The 14,802-nt window shown below is 42.1% G+C and overlaps 6 protein-coding genes across 6 annotated transcripts; 2 read left to right on the top strand and 4 right to left on the bottom strand.

Moving 5' to 3' along the window:
• Positions 1-2,773: 2,773 nt before the first annotated feature.
• On the bottom strand, positions 2,774-3,892 carry EAF01_002695 (uncharacterized protein; the record flags this gene model as incomplete). Its single annotated transcript, XM_038910948.1, has 2 exons — positions 2,774-3,373; positions 3,428-3,892. The coding sequence occupies 2 exons, from the start codon at positions 3,890-3,892 to the stop codon at positions 2,774-2,776; spliced, it is 1,065 nt and encodes a 354-aa protein (XP_038773870.1).
• Positions 3,893-5,357: 1,465 nt separating this feature from the next.
• On the bottom strand, positions 5,358-5,930 carry EAF01_002694 (uncharacterized protein; the record flags this gene model as incomplete). The annotated part of the gene is made up of 1 exon (XM_038910947.1): positions 5,358-5,930. The coding sequence occupies one exon, from the start codon at positions 5,928-5,930 to the stop codon at positions 5,358-5,360; it is 573 nt and encodes a 190-aa protein (XP_038773869.1).
• A 1,290-nt stretch (positions 5,931-7,220) lies between these two features.
• EAF01_002693 (uncharacterized protein) lies at positions 7,221-8,609 on the bottom strand (the record flags this gene model as incomplete). Its single annotated transcript, XM_038910946.1, has 2 exons — positions 7,221-7,601; positions 7,650-8,609. The coding sequence occupies 2 exons, from the start codon at positions 8,607-8,609 to the stop codon at positions 7,221-7,223; spliced, it is 1,341 nt and encodes a 446-aa protein (XP_038773868.1).
• Positions 8,610-9,293: 684 nt separating this feature from the next.
• EAF01_002692 (uncharacterized protein) lies at positions 9,294-9,849 on the top strand (the record flags this gene model as incomplete). The annotated part of the gene is made up of 2 exons (XM_038910945.1): positions 9,294-9,422; positions 9,475-9,849. 2 exons carry the CDS (start codon positions 9,294-9,296, stop codon positions 9,847-9,849), a joined length of 504 nt encoding a protein of 167 aa, XP_038773867.1.
• Positions 9,850-11,891: 2,042 nt separating this feature from the next.
• EAF01_002691 (uncharacterized protein) lies at positions 11,892-13,144 on the bottom strand (the record flags this gene model as incomplete). The annotated part of the gene is made up of 5 exons (XM_038910944.1): positions 11,892-12,058; positions 12,116-12,514; positions 12,600-12,625; positions 12,689-12,741; positions 12,830-13,144. 5 exons carry the CDS (start codon positions 13,142-13,144, stop codon positions 11,892-11,894), a joined length of 960 nt encoding a protein of 319 aa, XP_038773866.1.
• A 904-nt stretch (positions 13,145-14,048) lies between these two features.
• EAF01_002690 (uncharacterized protein) lies at positions 14,049-14,613 on the top strand (the record flags this gene model as incomplete). Its single annotated transcript, XM_038910943.1, has 3 exons — positions 14,049-14,207; positions 14,267-14,490; positions 14,547-14,613. The coding sequence occupies 3 exons, from the start codon at positions 14,049-14,051 to the stop codon at positions 14,611-14,613; spliced, it is 450 nt and encodes a 149-aa protein (XP_038773865.1).
• Positions 14,614-14,802: the final 189 nt, after the last annotated feature.

The raw sequence follows: 14,802 nt of genomic DNA, 5'->3' as shown, positions 1-14,802 counted from the left end.
AACTCTACGGAGTATTGTTTACAAAGTGCTTTGTTCTTCAATATTCCTTCCACGTGTTTCTTTCCCCGTTTATGATTACTGCAATGACTGCCCAATTGTTTGACAGTTGGGCTTCGTTAATTACAGACCGAAAGCTCGGTGCGGCTCGCACTGTTCATTTAGTGATGCTTTTGCGAATTGTAGAAAGGGTGACGCTGGTTTGGGAATCTCTTAGGGCTCCTTGGAGTAATGTGTCCAATCGGAAATCTATTGTATGCAAAGTTTTCCAATAAAAAATAGAGAATATACCTATCTAACTTGCTAGATTATACTCTTTTAGATTGGATGCCGGCAGTTTGAATTGCTCGGATGGTATATTGGTATGGTGACAGGTGTCAGATCTCATCCTTGTTAAGTAGCTGGCCCATCACGATCCGCAACCGGAACATCCTTGTGGTATAACTGATGGGCTGGCTTCGTATTTCTTTGATACGTGGGTGGTCTAGTGACTCCTGAATCTGATGTACTGATAGAGAATTTGATAGCACAGCAATTATTCCATCCAGGGACTTATCCCTCGACTACTTAAGTCTATTCTCATTCTCGTTCTAGCCATCCTATGTCCTAATTCCAGTACATTACCTCTCTGTGTCGTGCTTGTAAATTGGGCGGTTGATCAGTATCAGGAATCAGGATCACCTCCATATGTTACGGGGGGAAAATGCCCCATAATTGTGCAAATTTAGCGTGTCTTTGAGACTGGTTAAGATTCTGCTAGGCCAATACCTCTGTTTTGACTCGCCTAATAATTTTCATTCATCCGAAATCGCTTCAGGGGGAAACAAAAATCACTTATCGGTATACCATAGCATGGCATGTTGAATCTAGTACTTGGTTACATGAAAAGCTATGCTCTCGGATTCTCCAAGTTGATTTAAGACTTCGATCTCAAGTTCATACACAAGGTTTGAATATACAAAGAATAATATCCTATAGTTTCCATGAATGGAATTGGTCGATTTCCTCCCCCTTACGCCATTGCACGTTCTTTGCCCTCTCTGCAATATGTTCGTTAATTCGTTTGACATATCTATCTACTCTAGCCATGTGCAACAAACAAAAAAGAGAAAACGATGATCAGACAGTACCACCGCCCAAAGCGGAAACCAACCAGTTATTTCTTTCATCTTGCCTCCTCTCATTTCATCTCAAGTCTTCTGATTATGCATCTCTAGTATACTTTATTCCTGCAATCCCTTGTTCCAGCGCGGTGAATTTCATACCAGATTAATAATTGATATAGATATCGAATCTAAACTTCAAGATTTAGATAATTTTGAATATTCAAAACACTTTCCTAGAATAACAAGTTTGAGTGAGAAAATTCCAAATGTAGCTACTCATCTATCTACTCATCTATCTATGTGTTATCTCAAGTCTTCTTTCTGATGATGGACTTTCATTCCTGTGGTTTCTGAGTTCAATATTATATACTTCATGCACTTTCATTCCTGCAGTTCAATACTATGCACTTCGTGTACTTTCATTCCTGCAATTTCTAAGTTCAATATTATATACTTCACATACAATCAACAATTAATATAGATATTGAATCTAAATTCAGATTTATATAATATTAAATATTTAAGCAGTCAAATAAGATCTCAAGCTCGAATAACAAAATCTCATCTCATCTCATCCTAATAACCCACTTAAACAAAAACTGAAAAACAAAACGACCATCCCCATTCCCGTCATTCCGAATCATGGACCGAGTAAAGAGAGCTCAAATATCAGACACAGATACAGCTTTCTCTAATAAACAATAAACCGCATTCTACAAATCGTTCCATACCTCTATATAGGTATTAGTACAACTCATTCGCAGCATCTGTGATGAAAGAATAGAAATTCCAAATCGCACTGATGGGATTGTGACTTGTGTGTGTAGGAGATGACGCAGGTGGGAGATTGTGCGGATTTGGAGAATTTGAGCGGTGATATCTATGTGGTGGAAATTGAAAAATGATGGGGGATTAAGGTTTCAGTGTGTGGTTTTGTTGGGGTTGGTTGTACTGTGTAGTGTGTGTAGATATTGGAAGTAGAGGGAATAGAGGTTAGGTAGTTTTAGACGATAGAGAATCGAGATGTAATCTTGGATGAAGGAAAAAGATTTGGGGGGGAATGTAATTTTTATGGTGGGTTTGTATGCTGGATTCGAGATTTGAGTTGGGTGTGGGATTGAGGAGTGGGTGTTGTAGGAGAGTTAGAAGGGGAGGGCTTGGGGTGGGGACCGGGATTGTAGCTACGTAGTTATGTTGATTGGTTCATCAGTTCTAGGGGCTGTGGGCTCATTGAGTATAGATGAATTATGTGAGGGCGATGATGGTTAGTTGTATACTTGAGTTGGTTTTGCTTCTTTTGCTGAAATGCTTTTTGATGTGATATGATATGATATGATAGATATGAATTGAAATTAAATGAGGAGTTTGTTTGTAGTAATGACAATGCTCTTGAGTGTAGGGGATGTATCACTGATCTCAATAATATAAGTTCGGTGATTTGGGATAACTACTCGTAGTGTGTGTGTATTCAATTTGATATAAAGTATCATCAGATCATACTTGATCATTCCATAAACGCCAGTGATCCACAGAGTAATGATGATTCCTAGATGTCATTATAGATCGTCCCATTCCATTCCATCTCATCCCATCCCATCCATCCATCCATATTATACCTCTCTCTCCCACCTAATCCACATAAATCTGATGCCAGCATCAAATCTCACCACCTAAATCAAACTTTCCTTCTCCCTACTTCTCTCCCTCCTCCCCTCAAAAGTCCTCATCGCCCCATCAATTCCACTAAACCTCCTAGCAATCGCCTGCACTCCCACTGGCAAAACCCCCATCCATCCCACCCATCGCGCATACAACGGCATAGCCAACACCGCACTACTCCCCTTATCGATCGTTGCAATAATTTCCCTCGCCACATCAACCGGTTCCAATACCGGCGCGAAAAAACTATTCGGCGTTACGGTCCCGGAAAATAACGGTGTGCTTAATTGACCTGGCTCGACTAATACCGTTTTGATATTAGGATAGGCTTTGAGCTCTGCAGTTAGAGAGTGGTGCAGCGCAGTGAGACCGGCTTTAGAAGCACTGTAGTCGCTGAGTTGAGCGGCTCCTAGATGGCCTAGGACGCTGGACATAGTCACGATGGTACCGTGACCGGTGCGGATGAGACCTGGGAGGAAAGCTTTGAGAGTGTAGAAACTTCCTAGGAGGTTTACTTTGAAATTCTGTTCTATTTCATCGAGAGATAAATCCATAAGCGATTTACCGTTTACAATCGCCGCATTATTAATGAGGACTGTAGGGGTACCGAGCTATTTCCAAGTATCAGTTTCATGTAATTTTTTCAAACAGATAGGGATACTCACATCTCGTTCAATCTCCACAGCCACTCTAGCAACCTCTTCTCGATTTCCAACATCGCACTTGTAATAACTCACTCCCCTCGCCTCTCCACTCTCCAAATCTCTCACATCTAACACCGCAACCGTCGCACCGCGCATGCCATATACTTCTGCAACTAGCAATCCCAGTCCGCTCGCACCACCTGTAATCACTATAACTTCTTCCAACAGATCTACTTCTCGGGCTTTGGAGTATGCGATTTGACGATTGAGGATCGAAAGGAAATATAGCATGGTGAGGAGAGAAGCATAGCCGATAGCATACTGAATAGCTTGATGATGCCAGGCCATTGCTTGGGCGCGCATACAAAGAGGAATCATCCAAGCGACGAAGGGATGCAGAAAAGTTACTTGGAGTACTTTGTGCAGGAGATCTATGCTGAGGGGTTTAGCCCATGGGAGCTCTTCGCCTTGGCGTGGTCGATTCATTTTGAGAGAGTTTGGTTGGAAATTTCTGGAAAAGGGAATTGGGATGATTTTTTATTGGGGGGAACTTGACTGATGGGATGAAGGGGAATGAGGGAAGGAGAAGTTCATTCATATAAGTAGCACCATGTTTTTGAGGGGTGTATATGAGACGAATTTGATGTGAGGAGGGGAGTGGTTTGTTTCATGAGACAAGGCTAGATAACCGCCGTGTGGAAATTTGGTCTGTGCATCTCAGCCTTGCGTTTCAGGGTGACCCACTGGTGGACCGAGATGATGGTGTTCAGAAATAATTGCGGGTGCTTTTTTAAGGAGAGTGCACTGTTCAAAAGTATTGATCCCCGTGCAATTATCTCTATCTCGTATGGATTTGTCCTAATAAATATCTACAACTCACTTACTTCATTTTGCTCCTTCAATGTAAAGAACTCCGAGCGATGGATCTGTTCGTACAAATAGCATGAAGATATAAGGTTACTGATTATTGTGACCTTGCGTCTCAAGTGAGCAGCGAGAAGTCTTCTCGACTCTAGTCCGTTTGTTATGTATCTTTAATGTTCTCTCTCTACTGTTAGCCCGATCTGTTTAGGAACAGTGATATCGCAGTGTTTCTTTCCATATGATATATATCTTTCACTGTTGTCTTGAGTCAAAAGAATCACACAATCAACAACTCATAAATTGAACTACGGCTCGTAGTTACTTTCATCTGATTCTCAACATTTCTGCACTCGACCCAAGTTTAGACAATGGGACACTCTCGTCTATGATGAGCTTGACACATGGTATAAGTTAGAAGATTAATTCCAGTATTATTGGATATCAGCCAGCGTATCAAGCAAAGATAATCCTCTCAAGTCTCGCCTAAATTTCGGACCCAAATTTGCTGTTTTGTTGCACATCTGAAATGTATTGCAACATTGCTTCCGTCTTTCTAATAAGCGATTGAAGCGATGATTCTAATGGTATTCACCCTCTGCTAGCCCGTCGACTAGCTAATATAGTGGACACGCTAGCAGTTATACACTCTAAGATATGCAACAGAAACAGACATGCAGCTAATGACTGTCATCTGATAACAACGGTAATGTTCTGAAGGTTATCGTCTCAAGATTGTCCATCTCTTTCAGTGGGCTACTTCATTTAAAGAGCTGAATATATCTGTCCACTTTATTAGTTAAATGGCAAACAACTAGTTCGCTGCAGATAACATCTAAATTCACATCATCTAGGGTTAAAGTTCGAAGTAAAGGTCCTCATTAAGTCCCTCAAATATCAATTCCTTTCCTCGATACACGCGTACTCCAACTTCACAACGACTCTTTCAAGCCTCTCAAACTATGTGGTATTTACAGACGACACGAAAGATCTCCTAGGAAATCAACCCATGTAAACCGTTTTAATTATGACAATGGGACAATCACATCTTTCCCCAATCAAACTTGCCTTCCAAGCCCCTCGCTATCCCTCAAGCAGGCCTAGACACAACCACAACCCTATCCTCCATCCCCACATAAATCTTCCTATTAAGCGCCTCCTGAAACCATCTCCTATACACCTTACGTGCGATACTGCGCGCCAGATAATTCGTATGAATCAAAGCAGGAACAGCCGAACACTCATAATCAACTCTCTTCTCCCGGCCGATGGTCAGAAGATTGACGAGACATTTGATTACCTTCTCAATGATACTTGCATATCCTTCAAATTCGCAGGGTTCGTGACAGATAGTAATATCGCGGGGTGCGATATCTTTCGCTGCGAGCGTCCAGATGTGGGTTTGGAGCTCGGTGGGCAGACGGGGGAATGAGTGGAAAGAGTGAGGTGGAGCTGGGCGTTCAGGTGACGCAGAGTCTGGAATCAGGGGAGAGTCTGATCTTGGAGGTGTATATGTGGTTGGAGGATCGTCGGCTGCGGTTCTTTTTCTGGAGGTTATGGTAACACTTAAGTGCCAGTTGCGATCCCTGGTATGATGAGTACTGTGATGTGTAATATGTGGATGGTTCATAAACCGAAGGCTAGGTGGAGTTGAAGACGCCATCGTGGTGTATGTATGATGTCGGAGAGAGAGGGTTGTTCCTGGTGTCTAATGTTTTGTATCTTGTAGTTTGCGAATGGCACTAAGTATTTCATGTACTGGCAACCCCGTGCCACTTTGTTTGCAACTCTGCAGGAAACCATTCCTTTGCGATCGTATCAAACATACTTTCAAAGGAAGAGGATGAATCTCTGGTGAATATTGGATAGGTACTCATAGTCCGTGATGGACAGTTTTCGGTTCACAAACGACATAAAGTGACAGTATCCTGCCACTTCAAAAATAGTACTACGAGGACTTTACACCAGATTGAATTGCGGGATCTCAGTTTTATCTGAAAATGTACCAAAAGAATCATGTCAAACAATCAGTTCGCCGAAATATGCAGAATTCCCACCACAGCCTACCCTCATCGTCACAAAAGAAAGCTTCCAGCAGAGTATGCTATCCATGCATTCCCAATTCCGCTTGCCAAACATCACTGCAGAATATAGTAAGATATCAATAGTCACCATATTAGAAGCCAAATGAATAGATATATACATCCAACCAGATGACGTAACCACCGTTCTGCCCAAACCCCTCTTAAATTTTGATGTACTACCTTCCATCTTGTCGTCAATTGATTTATATGTAGGAATTTCTTACTGTTTTCTCTATTGCACGCTGCATTTGATAGTCGATTTCCCAATGCTCCTAGAAGTATCAATTTTCCAATCCTGAACTTGATGATCGTTTAGCTCAAGTAAGATTTAATTTCTTGGTCTCTGATCCAGAGACCTCAAAACAACCGTCATAGCCAGACCATATCAAAATGTTCATCATTCCGTGGCTTGGTGGCACAACATGTTGATATCAGTGATTGCTATACCGATTGGACAAGATAATATAAAACCGCGTGGAGATACATCACATACAAACCATAAGTGTGCACACACATATTTTAAACCAATAAATGTTCTTTGAGATTACGTTCCCATTTATCCATTTTTATGTTCAGTTCTATGCTTTTAATTTATATGCAACTCTAGACGCCTAACCCAGCACTTGGTTCGTCAAGACGTTCAATGGAAATCTACCAAAGATCGAGTGTTGTATATATCTAATTTTCTTCCATGCCATATGAACAAGAATGGAAAATTTTGTATAGTCCGCAGTGCGGTTTATGGGTATAGCAATTGTATATGAGCCATGGTTTGCAATGCGCCAAGCGAGTACTCTACCAATGTACTCCCCTCCAATGCCCGAACTCCTGAATGCGATGCCCCTGACGGAAAATAGCCAATCTTCAGTCTAATCATAATTAAACAATACAGAAATGCTCTCTCCATGGTGGACACGACGAATTGCTTCGGCAAAGACCGGGCCAACTTCCAAGACCTCTAATTTCGGGCAGAGACGTTGATGTTCATCTTGTGGAACACTATTGGTCACGATAATTTTGTCCAGCGCAGATGCATTGATACGCTCAATAGCATCACCACTGAAAACTCCATGGGTTATCAAAGCGTAGACGTAAGTGGCACCCTCTTTCTTGAGCAACTTGGCAGCTCTTGTAATGGTGTTCGAGGTATCGGCCAAATCGTCGATGAGTATAGCAACTTTATCAAGAACATTGCCTACAAGCATCATTGTAGCATTTTGGCGATCGGTAATTCGGGTAGGTCGACGTTCCTAATTGATATGAGTGTGCGCAGGGAGTAGAATTGGGGGAAGTTTTACCTTATGAATCAATGCAAACTCCATGTTGAGTCCATCGGCAATCGCAGTTGCTCTCTTTGCTCCACCAGCATCAGGACTTACGACGATAGCATCGTGAAAGTTTGGGATATTTTGCTGAATGTATCTCTTCAAGAGAGGCTTGCCGTACAAATTATCCACTGGAATGTCAAAGAATCCTTGATACTGAGGGTCGTGGAGATCCATAGTGATTACCTGATCGGCACCAGAGCAAGTCAAAAGATCTGCGACGAGTGTGCCCGCCTGCGCTACCCACTGTTTGTATCCTGGCTTGCCTTGGAAAAGAGTTTTGCTTTGACCATTGACAAATCCAGGGTTCTCGTAATCGTGAGTGGTGAAATGTGGAGTTGACACGGGAGTTGATGATCCGTCAGCCAAGCGTCCATTGGTGAGAGAAGCAATGGAATCCGAAGTATCTTGTCGTCTGGGTGTTATTCCATTTGAAGTTTGGGTATTAATCTGCTCCAGAGATGCTTTTCCAAGCTTCTTCTGTAATTTTTCCATACCATTAGTGCCATTGCCGAGGCCTGGTGTTTGTGGGGAGGAAGGACCCGGTGTTGCTGGTCGACTTTCGAAAGTAAAGTTACCCTTAACGTCGGCGGGTCCCTTGGCAAGTGGTGCGCCAATCTTGTTGTATGGAAGATCGGGTTGTCGTGAATAAGGAAACAAAGGAAGGACGACAGTGACACGCTTAGCAGATCCAGTTTTGCATGCGGAAATCATAATGCAAAGATCTATGAAATGATCATTGGCCTTTCCTCCGCCCGATTGAATGATATAAACATCTTTGCCTCGGACTGAGTCTTGGATCTCGAGACGACTCTCACCAACGGAAAATTTCTTAAGAATTCTGTTGCAGGGTGGAACACCGAGCGTATTACAGATTATCTCTGTTATCTGCGGATGGGAGTTTCCTCCAAGAACAACCAGATTACGAACCATATCTTCTGATATATGGCAAGAAGATTGAGGTAGTTGCGATATGGTGATGATAGTACTGATGATTGAGGTTTTTGTTGAAAGATTTGAATTGAGATGCGGGATCAACGTTTTGGTGAGGGGTTTCGTAGCCGCGTCAAATCTGGGGCGGTCTAAGGGCTTTGAAAGAAAGAAGAAAGAATTGGATCAAACAGGAATTCAAGGCAATAAATGGTAGATGATGAACCTTTTATAGATATAGCTTTTGCTATAGTAAATCTTCCTCTTTCCCCAATTTGGAGGGTTTTGATTTCCAATTGATTTAAAGGGTTCCTGTTGATGAATCGAATAGATACGACTTGAATATAAATAAAAAGAAAACCTCTCACAAGCAAAAGTTTTGAATCAATCACACAAGAGGGAAAGAAAAAAAAAGATTCATTCGGTCAGATCTGGTGACGTGCTTAGCCTATTAGAGTTGAGCAATTAAACCCCATCCAGACCCCGCAGCACGAGGCTGAACTCGCTTAAATATGTTTTGCATGAGATAGTCTAACTTGTAAATTATTTTCTCCTCAAGGCTGAAGATTGTCACCCAACAATCAACGCCCATCTACAAAGAGCCACATAATACAACGTCTTGGGGAGTACTAGGTAACATCTACTGTCAGTTACAACACACTAGTACACCAGAGATATTAAACCGCCATGAAGATTCTAGAAGCACAATCCGCGACCCTTAGCAATTTTGAGGTTTACACTCATCTGAAGGATATTCAAAAGAAACACCGCACAGGAGGAAGGAGACCAGGAAATCTTGACAATGTTATCAAAGAGGTAGCACCTTGCTTCGTAATGACTCGTATATCTAAGGCTGATCCTTTTGTAGTTGATGCAATACCTTGAAGAAGCACCATCACCTCTCGCACAAAAGCCATGTCCATATCATGAAGATACAATTCGAAATCTCCTTGAACAGCTTCGTCCCTATGACTTGACCAAAGCCGAAATCCTTATGATTGTCAATCATCGACCAACATCAATGGAGAATTTGAATATCATTATTGAAGAATTGGAGTTGAGATTTCCAGATGAAAACGAGCAGTGGGGAATTATAGATGTTGTTAAAGATGTGCTAGGTGCACAGGATGCTGAAGAAATGAAGCAGACTATGGCAGATAATACCGAAGCTGCCAAAAAAGATGAACAGAAGAGACTGGAAGATGAAGAGAGACAGTACAAGGCGCTTATGGACCAATCGTGAGTGTATAGGAATGTTGGGCAACGGTCTTCGTGTTTGCAGATTTAGGTCAATCCTGAATACCGCCTGCACAACAGACTATATGCGAACTAGTCAACATGTGCATTGTAGAAATATGTTCGGAGGCTTATTCGAACGACACGCCCAGAACGAAGCTCTAGCTCCACTGCGTCGACGTATAAGATGATTTGGTTGTCTAAGAAGAGGAAACATGGCAAATAGATACGCTTCCGATTAATTTCGGACTGTGGAGACTTTTCATCTCTGGTCTCAAAATGGGACAAACCGGTAGGCATTCGTGGCGTAAGAGTGTTTAAAATCCCTCATGTCTGACCTCATATCGGTCATGCGATGCGCCATTAAATGTCAATAATGACCGACAACATAGCTGTGGTGAAAACCACAAAAGCTAACACATCTTAAATGAAAACAAACAATTCAAACAGCATAGTATTCAGAGTTCAATGTGAAGTCAAAGATAATTGCTGTATGGTATGTCAAGATTCCAAGTGGAACCAAGCTACTCCCTGTTTAACCAAGTACCACCTTCTTAAACTAGATATTGAATGCTTGGTCTTTCTAAGTCTGCCTGTCCAGAATACCTAGCTACAATGTATGAAAACGAAACCCATCCGCAACGCAGACTGCCCCACTGCCAAACTTCCTCTCAAAAATCGCCATATAAAAAGAGCAAAAGCGGATCGGGCGTGAATTTCCCTCCTGTGCCATAGTTTGATAACACGGTAGAGGCTACTCCTAGGGATTAGCTAGCTTATTACTCAATCATACGCTACCATCGGTGCGGTTGCGGGTATTATGATGCCCGATTTGGGATAATATCTGGGTAAGAATGTTGGAAGAAAGATTTATTGTTACGGGTTGTTTTACTATCAATACGAACCGTACCATTCGTCTATTTTGCGATATCATGACAAGAAGTGTATACAATGGCAACACAAATTAAGACTTGTTTTCTTCAGTCTTTCGAATTCCTGACCCTGACACAATATCTGCACATTGGCTTGGATTATAATACCTTAATTTGACACTCAGGTTGCCATGAGAAAGGCTCAGATTTGTCATTATTGTATTGATAGAGGTGCGATCCATCGCCACATAATAAGTGGTTAATATACCTCCTCGACAATTTCATCATCTTGCTTCTACAGCGGGGGAAGGCAGTTGGTAGTGGCTTCTATTCTTGGGGTTTGTCTTGAGGATAAGAAGTGATTGGATTTCACTCTGGAAAAGAATTGTACCGGGCGAGGCAAGAACTTGGCTCGGCGCCTTTAGCAAGCTAGTTTTTGGCTGTATAAGAAATGTTCAACTCTTATCTGGAGTATAAGAAGGGTTATAGGATTCATTGATTCTCACAGGGGGAAGCTATTCTGCACGTATATCAGGATTTTTTGTAATCAACAGGTCAATTTCGGACGCGTGTGCTGGTGTTGTACCAAAGTAACAACGCTTGCCAGTCATCGTCATCTGTTATCAAAGCTTTTTAGTTGTCACTTCCTGTTTGTCGGTTATCATTATCATCGTCATCTAGCATTGACTTGCGCAACCTACGCTGGCGCTGAGTAAGTCTAATTGCCGCCAATTAGTTGAGGGATGTTCAAGTGAGTTGAGGATTTTGCTTTATCTCATTGCAACTTTCTGGTTACGACAAAACGACAATTTTGATCCACATGCAGATTGACATGGTGGTTCTTTCTACACAGGAAGTGAGTTCAGTAAATGCAAATACGCCTTTTTGCATATACACTTGGATCGATCTCGAAGTTCACCATTAAGTCGCCGAAGCGTTGACTCCCTGCTTTCTCCTACCAACTGATCTGCCGCTAACCATATGCTGCACCCTTAACCTCGCCCTTACTGCACTTTATTTCACGCCATGCCTTCATGAGAGGCTTACTGGATACTAAAACGTTACAGTCGTCGTCTTCATTTGTTTTCGCGCATTTCTCTCCGAGAAGTTGGTGTTCATGGTTCAAATGGTTCTGAACAGTCTGTATACCATCTATGCAAAAGCTGATAACTTAAATTCAAAGTTTAGGTTTACCCGGTTCTAGCTCTGTTGTCCTCAATTTCCGGGACAATCCTTCAATTGTAGCTGGAGGCTTAGTATCAACTAATTTCCACCATGGCCAAACACTTGGTGCATTCTCTTGCATGTTATCCTTGAACTCGGGGGTTCTCTTTTCCATGAAGCCTAACATATACCAATTAACATGATCCCACAATTCTTCCTAAGAAAGAAGCCACATACTCTTAATTCCCTCGCTCTTATCCCCTGATCTAAACAACTCCAACAAAATTTTACTGTCCAATAGATGTGTTTCTTCCGCCGTTCCTGGCCCTTTCCACATCAGATCTCTCATAACCGCAGTTGAAACTGCACTCGTATTTTGAGCTATGTCATTTGCGAGTTCTAGTGCACGTGGAAGAACCTGTTCAGGGGGTAAGATCTCGGAAAATAGAGAAGAGAGGAGAGGGGATGTTGAGGGGTATATTGACCCAGTTGTCGTGAGGTGCATAGCGCGGGAGAGACCGATAAGACGGGGGAGGAAGTAGGAGGAACATGCTTCCATTATGATACCACGGCGGGCAAATACGAATCCGATTTTTGCTGTAGACGAAACAATACGGATTGAAGTGGGGAGTGTCACTGAGGTGAATTAGAAAAAGTTTCTTGTGTAGGAACGAGATTGAAATCGGAATTAGGTATCTAATGGGGTAGGGTTCATCCTTACGAGTTATGCCTACACCGACAGCTGAGCTACGAAAGTGTTAGCTATGTTCGGAAGACATCAAATGAGACGAACGTGGTTGTTTTACTCACCCATTGATAGCCGCAACTGTAGGTTTCGTACATCTATGGATAGCTAGTGCTACCTAAACAAGGGGATCAATCAACAAGATCTGTCCTCAAGAATGCGGGAAGTTGAATACTCCCCCAAACCCGAAAGAATAAAATACACACCTTTCCACCACCATCCCGATGCGTTAGCGCCGTATCATTTTCATATGACAATCCGGCATCTAAATCCGCTCCAGCACAAAACATCTTTCCATGACCAGTCATAACAATACATTTCACTCTAGGATCAAGTGACAAAAGATTGAAAGCTGTTTCAAGATCTTCGGCCATGGTATTTGTGAACGCATTGTGTTTTCCTGGTCGATAGAGTGTGATTAGAATGGTTGGAGTGGGTATGGGCGAGGACTTGGGTACGTGAGAGACGCGGATATGTTGGAAAGGAAGGGTTAAGTAGGAGGTTGGGAGTGAGGAAGTCATGTTCAGTTGTCTGGCTCTATTTGAGGGTTTGACGGGTTGATGTGATTAGAATTTGACTTTTATTATTTTGAAGAACCACAGCATGAGAAGTTCGTATGTACTTTTTTGTCCAAGTCGGGATTAAATGTGGTGCAGTAGTGAGAGTCTCCTGGACCATTAACGAACTTCAACAATGTGTAAAGCAAAACAAAGGCAAATATTCGTGTGAAATCCAGAGCAGTTGAGATTTTAGATCAGTCACATTAAAGATTAAGAAATGCTCAAAATAACCCAGCCTCATGGACTCAAACATTATATGTAGAATCTCGAGATGCCGAGGATAATTAGATCTTGTGCGGGGTCACCGGGAGCTCTTGCTTATGGCACGTGAGAAAGCCGCTCATTGTCGACAACTCAAAGTCTACTAAGACTAAGATGACTGACTGTCAATTCACCAGATTTATCCTAAAAAACCCCCCTTTTACTCCCCTTTTACTCCCCTTGAAGATACATATCGAGCATTTATATACATACTCATATTCATATTCTAATCATGTTCTATCTTCAAGCATTATGACGTCACAGTTGTTGATACCTTGGACAAAGTCGAAACAGAAATAGAAGGCTTTTACGAATATGGCTTGAAATAGAACTAGTTGTCTCAAATAGAGTGAAACTTGCGAGGTGCAATTGGTTGGTTGGCTTACAAGAAACATAGGAATTATGTTGAATTGAAAAGCCACGGCGATGAAGGCAAATCAGTCTTATTCCCCGCCATCTTTACTGTGTATATTACCTCCACCATGCCCCCACCTTCCTAATACCTACAACATCAATATCAACAACAAAGCTAAACACTTCATCGTTTCTATTGAACTATAGTTACTTGATCCAACTATTAGAAGCTTAGGAAAAATCATACACGATGCCTCAAAAAGAAGCCGTTTCAACCGACAAGGCACCACCGCCATTGCCCTTCTTCTCCCAGGCCATCAAATGTCAGGGAATGGTTTATTGCTCTGGTAGCATTGGGATGGATGTTGCTACAATGAAGCTCGTCGAAGGAGGTGTTGCTGATCGGACCGTATGTCTCAATTCCTATCTACAGATTCTATGGTCAACGTCATTGACTAACAAGTTTAGAAACAAGCAATTCTGAACCTTCAGGCGGTTCTGGAGGCCGCTGGCAGTAGTCTTGACAATGTTGTCAAAGTCAACGTCTTCCTAACCAACATGCAGAATTTTGCAGCTATGAACAAAGTCTATGCAGAATTCTTCCATAAGAATCCGAAGCCAGTCAGGACTTGCGTTGCGGTACACCAATTGCCACTCGGGACCGATGTGGAAATTGAATGTACAGCTCATCAGTAAGGTAATACCCTTTTAATATATTCAAAAGCTACTGCTAATATAAACTTCCTAGGGGAGAAGAATTGTTGTCGTCAACGAATTTGCTATCAAGGCCCAATCTTATGACCAAGGATTGGTAGCAAGATGTCAGGGAGCCGAAGTCTTGATTACAAGAACACAGATATTTCAAATCAAAGCGATTTACAATTGTTTTAACCCCTTGCAGTGCTTTCATTCATATCGTTTGACTCGATTCGGAACAGAAAGAGGTGATTGCTTACAGCTTTTACTTTCTTTGTATAGCCCGCATTCTTCCTTTCTTTGAAGAA

Source organism: Botrytis porri (assembly GCF_014898465.1).
Source record: "Botrytis porri strain MUCL 3234 chromosome Unknown BPOR_003, whole genome shotgun sequence".
NCBI lineage: Eukaryota > Fungi > Ascomycota > Leotiomycetes > Helotiales > Sclerotiniaceae > Botrytis > Botrytis porri.
The sequence above is the reverse complement of the archived record's forward strand: the minus strand, read 5'-3'. Positions and strand labels throughout refer to the sequence as shown.